Here is a 12,498-nt window from a genome sequence, read left to right on the forward strand (position 1 = left end):
CATCTGCATCAGGAACACAATAATTAAATTAGTAATTCGAAGAAGGAAATATGGAAGAATAGTGTGAAGTTTCAGAAGAAAGGAAAAGATATGAAATGAATCCCTAATTGTGTTAAAGCTTGTTTTTTATTAAACGAATGAGTATACTCTTTATGTTCTTCAAATCTAGTTCTACGGATGCTGGTTTCCATATTTAGAATTTTTATTCAAAATAAATCTTGTTTCTGCATACTATACCTAATGACGAATTTCAATCCGTGATGGACAAGTACTTCTAAAGCATTTTTTCTTGACCACTGTTAAACATTTGGGGCGGGGGGTATATAATTTAAAAATATTTCTCTTAATCATGTCTTTGAAGAGGAAAGACGCAATGCCTGAGGAGGATGCGGGTGTAACAGAAGATGAAAAGATCGAGGGAAGAAACGATCGTTATTTGTTTGTACACCGTTTCTGGTGCCGTCCTTCGAGCCTCGAGTTCCATCTTAAAATATTAAGAAACAAATCACTGTGGAACTGACAGCGGAAGGAACTGGCGGATTAGCGTATTCAAAGCCGAGAATCAACTAAAGTGACTTAGGTCGCGTTCAAACATCCACGGAATGTTCTTCAAAAACAGTCAGAATTGTCTTACGTTGGTACATCGATACGTTAATCTTGCGCCCTGTTTTCGTTCCGTAAGTCGTACCAGAATGATAGAATTAAGAAAAACATTTGCAGAGAACGTGGTAGATGGTAAAAATAACTTTTGTCCGAAATAAAATTAATTTCTGTGCCCATCAACATAGTTTCATTAAATACTTATGCGTATCTCTTGTGATAAACCTAAAGAAAAACTATTATTCTTTAAATTCATATAAGCCTCGATAAAATAAAAAAAAGAAATAGAATATAAGAAATTCATTTAGAAATAAAAATAAAAGAAGATGAAAAAGTTTTTTCCATGTTTTATTTACAAGATCGGGCAACCGCAGAAGCCTTTCCTCTTCGTCGGCAAAAATGCCCTGTGAACGCAGGCGGTCTTGTTTGCGGATCGTTTCGTTTTACTGCCTCGTATCCGTCCGAATCTAAACAATCGTTCCTTATTGACAAAATTGGCGGGCGTCTGTGGGTTAGTCGGTTTCAGATTGTTGCTTCTGCGACGTTTTACGAGTGTGGGAAAATTCACAGCGCGAGCAGAACCACGTCATTTTGGTTTAACTGTTTCGCCTTGGTGCCCCTGGGTGAATCGCAAAAAATAAACGAACAGCCCCTCGTAACAGCGAATTTTCTTGGAAATAACGAGCAGCACATTATACGATGTTGAATTGCTCTCTAAAAGCAGAACTAGTTGTGATAGAAACTTTTTTCATCAATAATAATCAAACTGTTTATTTCATATTAATGGTAATGATGTCGGTTAAAACTAAACTAGGATATAGTAGAGAAATTAAAACTTCTTCTATTTGCTTTTAATTAATTTAGTTCAGTTCACGAATTTTAATCTATTCAAATACGATAGCACATCTTATTTTTATATATTACTGTTTACTTATTTCCTTCATTCTTTTATCAATTTGCGAACTCGTTTAGTATGTGAGCCATTGCTGCTGGATTATCCTTTGGTACCTGCGCAACAAAAAGTAATTCTCGTCGACAAATAGGATGATATTTAACCTTATAGAAAAATTCAAATATTCGTCGGCGGACGATTTATATTTTCAAATTTGAATTTAAATACTTTTGTAGTTAAACGATAAAGTTTTTATTTTTACCATGTGTCCGGCTCTATTGACCCAGTACATCGCGAAATTCTTGTAAGATTTCACGTAGCCCTCAATGGTATTCTTCACTACGAGGGGAAGCCTGCTGGACTTTTGCCAGGAAGCAGCATTCTTCCACTTCATCTTTTCAACCCAGTGAAGAGTGCCTGCAGTATTGTATCGATAGAAAATTATAGCTTCTTGTAGAAAATAGAAAATGTTTAAAAAAGTTAATATGTTTACACATGGAAACATTTCCACGCTTCTCTTGGACCTTTTATTTTAATGTATTTTATTCTAATCTGTATAGAAAGAAAAACATACCTGGAGTGTCAACGATGAGGTCTAATTGGCCAGAGATCACTGCAACCTTCAAGCTTGTTTCATTCAACAAACTCTCCACTAAAAAATAAGAATATATGAAATTAAATAAAACAATTTGTCGTGTCTCGTAATTCATGTTTCAGATAATACCTATGTCGACTACAGGTTTCATAAAATCTCCTTGCAATTTGTTGAACACGACATTAGAGTTAGCACCATGTTTGACAGGCAACTGAAGAGCTTTTTTTACAGGTCCGTTCATTAAATCAGCCAAAGAGGCATCACTGTAGGTTGCGTAGACTAAAATATTTAAACAAACCTTTAACAATTATCCTCATAATTAATCGATAGTATTGTTATCTGAATAAATTAAATTTTACTTTGAGAAAATATGGGTTCTGACTCAAGCGCTTCTCTAAGGGAGTTCCTTCTGTACTCGGGTTCCAGTTTCGTCAAGATATTGTAGAAATCGATGTTATTGGTGACTTTAAGAATTTCTCCTTCGGTGAAGCTCCACATCTTGGTGGCTACGCTCCAATTTCCAGCGTCTACACTTTTTTTCGTTAACTCCGCTGCTTTCTTGACTTGTTCGTAGCCATCAGTGTCTACCATGCCCTATGAAAACATTTTTCTTAGGTATAATGTTACATGATGTAAAGATACAAATTGGATTACAGGATACAAGTGAGGTCGTCGAACAGTAATATCGTACCGTGGCAAGTAAAAAGGGTGCCCAACTCAGCACGGAATCAATAGGGGAGATCCAAGCATCGCCGAGAGCTACCCCTTGTAAGTTACTTTTGATGGTTCCTTCTTTCTGCGCCTGCATTTTATAAAAACAATTTCGAAGCAAAAACATTAAATTAACTATTGATAACGTTACTTATAAATGGTATGAAGTAATTCATTAATAACCTTGTACCATAGTAGAGCAAATTCAGCTCCCATTTTCCCCCCATAAGACTCAGTTGTGATGTATGTAGGTACATTAGCGAATTCTGGTAACTGTGCAATGAAGCCTTTCATGCATTCCAATAGATCATGCGCAATTTCTTTATTTGTTGTTGCGTATCCAGTTAGAGAAGTGGTATAACTGAAACCTGTTCCGACGGGGTTGTCGATGAAAAGAACATTGTAGTTCTTCACCTGTGAGAATATTTAATTAAACGTTAATTATATTATACACTTTGACGCTCAATATTTAATTGTAATGTAAAACTAATCGAAAAGCATAAATATCTAAAAGTTCACTAAAAGAAGATAAAAAAGATTAATCTGTTTTGAACGCTGAACGGAAGATCAAATCAAATATTTACTAATGGCGAGTGGATTATTTGATCTCATGATTCACGAATTCTTTTTTATCAATACCAATATCAGAAGAATCTCTTATAAGAAGTATGATAAACCATGTTTAATCAAATTTAAACTATACGCGGAGATACAGAAATAGGTGATCAATTGATAAATTTTAAAGAGCACAACCAAATTGTGAGCATTCTTCTTTACCCAAGTGTAGTTCCTCGCTTTCAAGTCGCTGTCTAGGGGTCCAAGTTCCTCGAAGTTTCCATAGGAAGTAGAAGACGCTCCGGGGCCACCTTGCAGCCAGATAACCAATGGTTTTTCATAGTAAGAAGACACGTCTGCGGTGGTATAATAAAGCCACCAGAACATATTCGATTGCGGACGTACTTTTACGTATCCCCATTCTTGCTCTCCAGGACCAAATCCTTGTTTCGCTATCGAGGTAATATTGGCATACCATATTTGTTTAGGCTGATTGCTTTTTACAGAATTTGTATAAAAAATTTGACAATTTTCGCATATACATTTGCAGTAAATACAGAGTCAACAGTGTTAATAGTTTGGCTGAGTCGCTAAAAGTGAATATGATTATAGCAGCAATAATTCAAAGAGAAATGCGACATCGCACAATGCTACGTAGAATTTCACCGACGCTCACTTTTTTTCTCAGATTTTTTTCTCAATAGTATCGTCACATTACGATTTATATCGGATTGAGAGTTAATGGTCCATGGACAAGTAATTTGACTGATGCATGTTAGAAATTATGAAAAAGATTAAAACATTATTTAATTATTGTCTAATTCCTGACTACTGGAAAACACGTTCGCTTTTTTCCAATGAATGATCTGTAATAGCGTTTGATTATATATCGTTAATGAATAGTTTCTTCCTTCTAGCGAAGTTGACTTTGCTAACACGCGCGTTTTAACTGATATGCTTGGACATATTTGCTCCAGGATGCGATAGAGCAAATAAGAGTAAAGCAACTCTTCTGTAAAATACCAGTTGGACCACTCTTTGCATAGTCATCTACAGAATCTGTTTAGTTTAAAACAGGAATGTCCTGCTTTTTACTGAAATATTGAAAACTTTTGTATTAGTGACATCACGTACAAAATGATTAAATGTGTTTAATTTTCATTGTACTAAAATACAAATAGTAAAATCATTAAATGTGAAAAACTTCAAATGTTTTAAATAAAAGAAAAACTTATCATTCATAGCGATCAAGTTATATTTACCATGGATTCCACAAGCGAAGCAAAGTACTGCAAACAAGAATACGGTGACCTGCTTCATTGTTGTCTGAATGGCAGTCAATCAAACACTAAACGTTCAAAATATCGATCTGGATATGATGATTTTATCTGGCATTAACGACTGATTGATTAGATATATACAGACTGTTGAACTCCTCCACTTGAGATTTCTCAATATTTCGGTGTTCGATTTGGTTATAACTAGTTGTTACACTCGAATGTTTTTACAGATGTACCGATTCTTTATTAACTCGTTTCACTCTAAAGGTTTGATAAAACAATTACACTCCTTTTCAGATAGGCAAACTAAACTCATCAGCGTGTTACAAGCGTATAAATACCTCGTGCTAGACATCGTTTAATCGTGTCCCGTTATTCAATTAGGTACGTAAGAAGGTATGTATTTAGGTGTTTTTTAGAACTTCAAACCGACTCCTGAAAATATTTAAAAATTTTACAAAATTGGAACGAGTGCTACTTTCACAAAGAAAATGTAATAACAGTTATTTAACGTGTACCACTTCGTACAAAACAGGTTTTGCTGCTTTTTAGTACATTTTTCATCTAGCTTTTTGAACATTAATGAAATCTTTTTATTATTTAAGTTACTGACACTTGTCTGTCTAAGCCAATAAATTTTATTTCATTATTAAAATAATCCTTAAAGCAATTTATGCAGTATCCATTTTTAAACAAAACGATTGATTTGTTTCATCGTATTAATCAAAACGATCGAAAGTGTCGACTTTTTGGTTCACGCAACTGGAACGGAGCAAATGATCGATCGCCATAATTCAGGCGTATCTACATCTGTTTAAATAATCATTGTGAAATCAAGTCTCGCCGTCGAAGGTCAAGTTTGCGGAAATTTTAAAAACAGTTGAACAGTCCGTTGATTTCTCAGTTTGGTGGCATTGATGTAATCCGTATCACCTCAGAAACTATACATATAAACGTATGAAACAGGAACTTCGACTGGTTTCTGTGCCAATGCTCTGGAATATGGCTGTAAATGCGAAATTCCCATGAATATGCACATCTATTGATGTATTCAGATGATTCACGGCTTGTCAAATGATTTCATAGGCATTATTTATAAAATTTCCTCCTTCTCTCCCCCTGTTCTTTTTCTTCCTTCAGAAAATATTCGGGTATTATTTTGGGACCATCCCAACGTTCGAATTTACTATAATATGACACAGATTATATTATTAGTAAAATTTCTTTCGAATTAACTATTACAATTGATTTATTATTCAAATTCATCATGTTATCGGAATTACCTTGCAAAGAAAAAAGGTAGAACGTGTAAACAAATATTTCATGGTGTTTTCTTTTTAGCTATTTGTATCCACTATCGACAACATTGGGCTTAAAGGGAATTATCTATGTTACATTATGTAAATCTGAACGAGAAAAAGTATTTGGGAATAATTACGAAATGTGTGTTTTCACTTTGTCCTCTTGACGAAATGTGGGCAATTCTTGTAACTACAGACATCGACAGAGCGAATGACACAAATCGAATAATTAACATGTTCATCTCCGGGATAGTGGAATTTCGTTTCTTTCTTTATGTCCTCAGAACGTTCTCTTCCTTTTCGAGGTTGCAGTTTTTCACAAAATTACACAAAATTTCCCGAAGATGTTTCCTAGTGTCTCCTGTGTGGCTGTAATGAAGAAAATTACAGTTAGAGAGTATTGTAAATACACTTGTTCGCCTTAGTGATCGCGACTGAAATTTTTCCTTTTTCTTTTTTTCTTCGATATTTACTTGACAACTTATGACTTCAGGTGGAATGCAAAGAATACGAAATGCACACGTATGTAGCCGATGTTCTACAATATAAAGTGACGAATGTAACACACGTTACACAACCGGCTATGTTACGAAGTCGAAGAAAGGAGGCACGGCGTGGTCATAGAAACCCCAATCACGAACATCCTTTTTAGAACCGCTCTGGAACGCAATCTTCCTTCCTATTCCAACCATGACAATTTGTGTCACCATCTCTATGGATTTTCCATTGCTTTCTGGTTTTTTGTTAAGATAAAAACTTATTTAATTGATGACTAAGAAATACGTAACTTATATACAGGTATCAGATTAGTGGAGAGATGTTATCACTATTAATTATTAAGTTCAAAGTAAAAATCAATAAAAAGGGAATTATCTATGTCACTTTAAGAAGGAGTTATCTCTAGGCATTAAATATTTATCAGCAGCATTAAATGCTTATTTATCTTTCCCAATTGAATTGAAGTAGAGTAGTATCTGCTTGATTCAAGTGTAGATATGTATATCTATGAGAGGCAGTGTACATACAAGTATCGTAACATAATTACTTCTCGGTGTGGATAACAGAGAACGTTGTTTCATTGATTAAAGTATTAAGTTAATAACTAATTAGTAATTCCTATCTATAAGCCAAGAAAATCCGAAGTTACTCGGAAGCTCAATTTTTTCGTCGATAATTCAATTTAATACATACCGATAAAGTATTAAATATCACTGAAATAGATAAATCTTGACTTTAAGGAGAGCAATCGTAACGATCCGAATTAACAATGCTATTGCCTCGAACAAATTCGATTAAATTGAACGCTAGAGTACTTTTAACGCCAGAGAAATGCTCCCTATCGTGCGTGTACGTACGCTGAAAGTGAAAAATAGTTATGAGGGAGAAAGTAGCGGCGTCATCACTTGAGCATTCGTCGTTCGTGGTGCGATTGAGAGAAAAATGTTTCTCAATATTAGCATCGAGGACAGACAAACGAAATAAAACTGAACAGAAATACGTTTTATATCTTTCTGTAGATCTATTTACCACTCCTATTTACTTCCAATTCTTCTTAATTAATAAAAATGCGCGAGTTACTAGAAATAATCAGTGTCATCGAATAATCATGCCTCTTCACCGTTGATCCTAAGAAAATGGAAGAAGTAAAAAGTTCATTAAAAATAAAACAAACTTTACTCACGCGTTGCGTCGATACGTGAATATCGGTATTCGATTGTTTTCTAGCATTACGTATTTGCTTAATGTCAATCGACTGGTCGATAATTGCAAATTATGTAATCCCTTTTCACAATTGGTATGCGTAAAACGCGCAGTCGTTTGACACTCCGTCACGTACTTGCCACGGGTTTTCCGTACCAACGATCAGCGTAATCATTTGGACTGGAAAAAAGTAAATTAAGCTGGTATAAAGCTGTGCAAATCATTAATGAAACATGAAGCACCAGAATTGAAAAGGCTTACATTAAAGATACATGACAACTGATGGAGCATTAATGATAAATGAAACAAAAGACTGACAAATGTCTACACTGAAATTAAAATATGTATAGTATGCTAATGAAGTATATCTTGCAAATTACATGGATATAATATTCTCATAAAGAACTGAAAATTATAACATACTAATAGACACTACTATAAAATACATAATAACTTTTATAATTACTACTTTACTGTAAATAGCAGTTTTCACGATGTATAATTTATTCCTGAAGTCAATGAGCGTATCTTGTTTTCTCGAAAGACTATGTAAGGACTGATAATCTCTAATTGTCATTTTTTCTCGATTCTAGGACGTTGAAGGATTTCTCCCTGGCTCACTTGACTCATTGTCCTATTTCCAACGTACCAATCTCGCTTGACCTATCTCCGTGTCGAATCTATACTTAATTTCAGCTGAACTCATTAAAATGTACACGAAAAAGATTGACAATTGGTAATCTGATACGTTTTATGACAAATATAGCAGGATGTTAATCTTGTACAAAGAAGAGGCGCGCGCGTTACGCAAATCATGATTCTGCCTACGCTTCCAAATTGAAAGTAACTACCATTATATAAGCTTCTTCTCAGATTTTCTTAGGAAGGAGCAAATAATTTCGACCGATCACTATGTCAACATCGAACAAAAAATTAGTAGATTGCGCAACCGCTATCGTTACTCTGCTACATCGTGAAAGTTTCGTCGACAATTTAAAAAAAAAAAGAAGAAAGAAAGAATTAATATTTATACGTGCGGTACAGCCTTCGCGTTGAATGCTGAGAGAGTTCGATAACAGGGAATCAATGACAAGATCAATCATATATAGACAGTTGGGCTGTGTGTGTAATTAGAAAGATTGATCGAACCTTGGAAGTTCCGTTTGGATAAGTTCAAGTAATAAAGATAATGGGAATAATAGCCGGCAGGATGTAACGATCGAGATAAACTAAGAATGAGGCGATAATGAGGGACGTGTGCCAAACAACGAGAAGGGGCAACTTACGTTTTCTTGAACGTGACTGTCGAGCGTAAATGTCGACTCCATCAGAAACAAATTAAGGGTGAGAGCAAGGGCGGCCAGCGATATATTGTATGTATATGCAGAGTTATTCATATGGTCCCACGGCATGCAATAAATTAGAATTGTGAACATTATATTTATAGTTATTCTGTTGGCTGTGGGAGATCCGTCGCTTCAAACCATTCCTTATTTACTTATTTTCGATATATTTTTCTTACGTTTTCGTTAACTACCTACTGTACTGTATAATATATGTTGAATTTTCCTTTTCTCTTATTCTGCGTTTATGATAAATTTGATTAAATTTTGAGTTTAATTTCAAATTACGTCTTTTTTTCACCATTCTGCTTGAAGACTGCATTTTTATTTTTGAAGATGCTGAAACATTGAAAGTGTGTCAATATAAATGTTGTAGCCATACTGAAAGGGATATCAAATTTGTTTCGATTATACCTTGCGCTTGAACTTCAAGATGCAACTTTTATATGTACTACATGGGTACTTCAGTAGATACTTTCAAAAAGCACTCACAATTACGCACCTTGCACAACGTGCGATAAGAGATACTTCTGTTTCTTATTCTACTTAACTTCAATTAAACCTTTTTTGTTGATTCTGGAAGAAACAACAAGTAATTATGATTATTTTATGACAGAAAGTTGCTTATATTATTAATAATACATTTAAGACGATTTCATTAATTACTCGTAACGAGAAATGAAACTTTTAAATCTTAAATCTTTAAACAGTACAAGTGTAATTGGTAATTCTGGAATTGATAGTACGTGGAGAGACAAAGTGAAAATGTCGTGAGGTCAATTTGATTGTCTTGCAGCTCACGTGGCCACACCTCTGTGTTCGAACAAATCTAAAATCACAATACGCGCTATTTGAACATTCCGTAGTGTTGTTGCGTGCAAAATAGCGCTGGAAGTTTCTAATACGTTTTTGGTCATTAAATTCCTTCAGATCTACAACAATTATGTAACATATTGCAAACATACATCTTCTAACAATCAGTGACAAATGTATTAAAAATTATTGATTAAACTTCTTCTATCTTTATTCTCAAACTTAAATAATACACCCAATTTCTAGAAAGTTCTCAATTCTTAAAAGCTTTTTAATTATATTGTTGTACTTTATGTTCGTATATTTGCAACTTTTTATCTGTCAAAATCTATTTAAATGTTTTTGTTCCTCTCTCCATACATCAGTTGAACAAATACAAAGCTTTAATATATTACAAATGGAATGCGTGAGAGAGAATTAAATAAATAATGCACATTTAAATAATTAGTCTTTTGGAAATTTTTAGAAGAAATTTGTAAAGAGGGTATATCAACAATTCGATTGAATTCTTGAAAACACGAAATAGCATCGGTCGTGTATTTTCGGCGAATTTTAATGACCTGTTAGTTTATCCTCGCAGGCGAATGGCGTGGAACAGATTGGTATCGTATATTTCCACAGACACGCCTCCAAAGAAACGAAAGTTTTCACCAGTTTGTTCTAATCCTATCGTTTTATGTACATGAAAAAGCGATAGAAATATTTAGGCAAATGGCGTTCGTGAAACGCTCAATAAACAATAGCAATTCAACTTCTCACACGCGGTGAACCTATTAAGAAATAATATTTCATTCATTTCTGTTCCGTTTTTACATGTACATCTACAACTAAAATAGCACATGTAATGATTTCCATACAAATTATATGCACTCCAGGCTATAATTAACGGAAAGGCGTAATGTTCGTCGTGTCGGAAGTTGCGAACCGGAAGAGGTGACGTTGTGAATATATTTTTCTACTCGCTGCGTTGATTACCTAAAGACTTGGTTATAAATACACAGCTATACGCTTAGAACTGCCAGCTTAACCGTCGGTGTCTCGCGTTATCAAAATAAAAATCATGAAACAAAAGTCTGTTTGATGGGGCCGTCATACCGGAACATAATTTAGACTAACACGTAAACGCACCTCATTAACGAACCAGATATGTAGGTAGACGAGACAACTGCTTTCATTTATGTACGTTTTACCACCGTTCTTTACACGTTCTGTAAATTATCTTACGATCACTGGCGAATTGTCCTTCCTGTCTAAAATGTTCATTTTTTCCTGCTTGGTTTTGCCTTTTTCTAGTAATCAAAAGTTAGAGAACTTTCACGGGTGTCTTTCTCCATCCAGATTAAACTGAATTGCCATCTAAGCAAAAAAAGAAAAAAGTTGTTATACAACGTTACGTGGAAAACCAGTCAAAGATTCAATAGTAATACTAATACAGTCAAAGATTCAATAGAAAATACTAATATAGTCAACCATTCTATAATGTGATACTCTTATAGCACGGTTTCCATATAACACGGTACGAATTAATCGCGTTATAGAAGGGTCGACTACAGTTAATAGTAAAGTAATAGTACGTATCGATTATTTTAGAATTTCTGGATTTTAGAAGTGTAAAGGAAATTCATATAGAAACGTGAGGGCAAAACGGAGAGCCAAGAAGTAATGTAGTCAGTTATTTCCGTGTACTACCTGGTGTATGATGTTATAAATATGGCAGACCGCTACAAGTGTATGCGACAACCGGTTGATCGATTGCACAAGCTGCCAGCAGAATCGCCCGCAGCAATTGAAACGCATAGAAAACCGAAACGTTTTAATCCTGTTCCCTGCGACTTCCTGGTTAGATCGGCAACCTCCTCGGGAAAACAGTTTTTCCTGAACCATTGTTCTGATCCTGCAAGCAATACTTAGAGCGTTACTTTCTTGTATCGTTGTGTTAGAAATAGTAGAAGCGCATTTAAATTCTAATGGTTCATTATCCGAAACCTAATTTGCGCTGTACTGCAGGAGGGATCCGGAATACAAATGAAATTCATTTTCCTTTTCTTCGTCGTGCGAAACATATAATTATTGCTACATAAATGCGGAAGAAAAATATATGTATTTACGAACACGTGTTAACCGTATAGAATACTTGAAAGAAAGAGTTCTGAGATTATATGTAGAACTTTTTTTTTGTTACTGGACGACGTTACATGATAATTAAAAATAGTATTAATCAAAAGTCACTTTCTCCGGTTGTCTACCTTGTATTTTCTAGCAGCGTGTGATATCGATTAGAGAATTCTCGTAGATGGTAAATTATGGGATATTATAAGCGGACATTGAAATTAAGGGAAACCTGTTCTTTTCTTTTTATGGGGAATATTTTTCCGCGAATCAAATGTTTTCAAATGATTTCAAATTTTCATATGCAACAAAATGTAAAAGTTCTTCAGTCAATCCGAAAATAACAGTAAAGTAAAGCATAAAAGAACAAACGAATTTCCGTAGGATGCAAATTGAACGAAAGTAAATTTAAAAATATATTTCATCGCTGTGCCAATTACTTGTAGTGATCGTGAATTTCAGTGTGTCTCGTGAATTTCTCTTTCGTTTACCGTGTGGCGCGTGACAAATGAATTGTATGCGCCAAACATGTGCAGCATCTTTATACTAATATATCGCGAGCATTAAAGAAAGGAATGACATATAGAAACATCAAGTT

At 34.5% G+C, this 12,498-nt stretch overlaps 1 protein-coding gene and 1 long non-coding RNA gene across 3 annotated transcripts; one reads left to right on the forward strand and one right to left on the reverse strand.

Moving 5' to 3' along the window:
• Positions 1–931: 931 nt before the first annotated feature.
• LOC143430582 (retinoid-inducible serine carboxypeptidase) lies at positions 932–4,797 on the reverse strand. 2 transcript variants are annotated; one of them, XM_076906937.1, is made up of 10 exons: positions 4,616–4,797; positions 3,576–3,805; positions 2,982–3,212; positions 2,779–2,889; positions 2,447–2,681; positions 2,217–2,366; positions 2,067–2,144; positions 1,755–1,909; positions 1,525–1,608; positions 932–1,441 (listed from the first exon to the last, which is right to left on the reverse strand). In XM_076906937.1, the coding sequence occupies exons 1-9, from the start codon at positions 4,671–4,673 to the stop codon at positions 1,552–1,554; spliced, it is 1,305 nt and encodes a 434-aa protein (XP_076763052.1). In that variant the 5' UTR covers positions 4,674–4,797; the 3' UTR covers positions 932–1,441; positions 1,525–1,551. The 2 variants fall into 2 exon arrangements, with proteins under 2 accessions (XP_076763052.1, XP_076763044.1); XM_076906929.1 differs by having other exon boundaries at positions 932–1,448; positions 1,532–1,608; positions 4,616–4,794.
• Positions 4,798–8,509: 3,712 nt separating this feature from the next.
• LOC143430990 (uncharacterized) lies at positions 8,510–10,481 on the forward strand. The gene is made up of 2 exons (XR_013102675.1): positions 8,510–9,008; positions 10,258–10,481. It is a non-coding gene; the product is annotated as an uncharacterized LOC143430990 (long non-coding RNA).
• The last annotated feature ends 2,017 nt before the right edge of the window (positions 10,482–12,498 follow it).

Source organism: Xylocopa sonorina, chromosome 1 (assembly GCF_050948175.1).
Source record: "Xylocopa sonorina isolate GNS202 chromosome 1, iyXylSono1_principal, whole genome shotgun sequence".
NCBI lineage: Eukaryota > Metazoa > Arthropoda > Insecta > Hymenoptera > Apidae > Xylocopa > Xylocopa sonorina.

Excerpts from the sequence above, each read along its gene's own strand:
- LOC143430582 (XM_076906937.1), bottom strand. The coding sequence starts at position 4,673 with ATGAAGCAGGTCACCGTATTCTTGTTTGCAGTACTTTGCTTCGCTTGT. Across the intron at positions 3,806-4,615 it reads CTTCGCTTGTGGAATCCATG|CGAAACAAGGATTTGGTCCT; the intron begins GTAAATATAACT and ends TTACCTCGATAG. Across the intron at positions 1,910-2,066 it reads CCTCATCGTTGACACTCCAG|GCACTCTTCACTGGGTTGAA; the intron begins GTATGTTTTTCT and ends ACAATACTGCAG.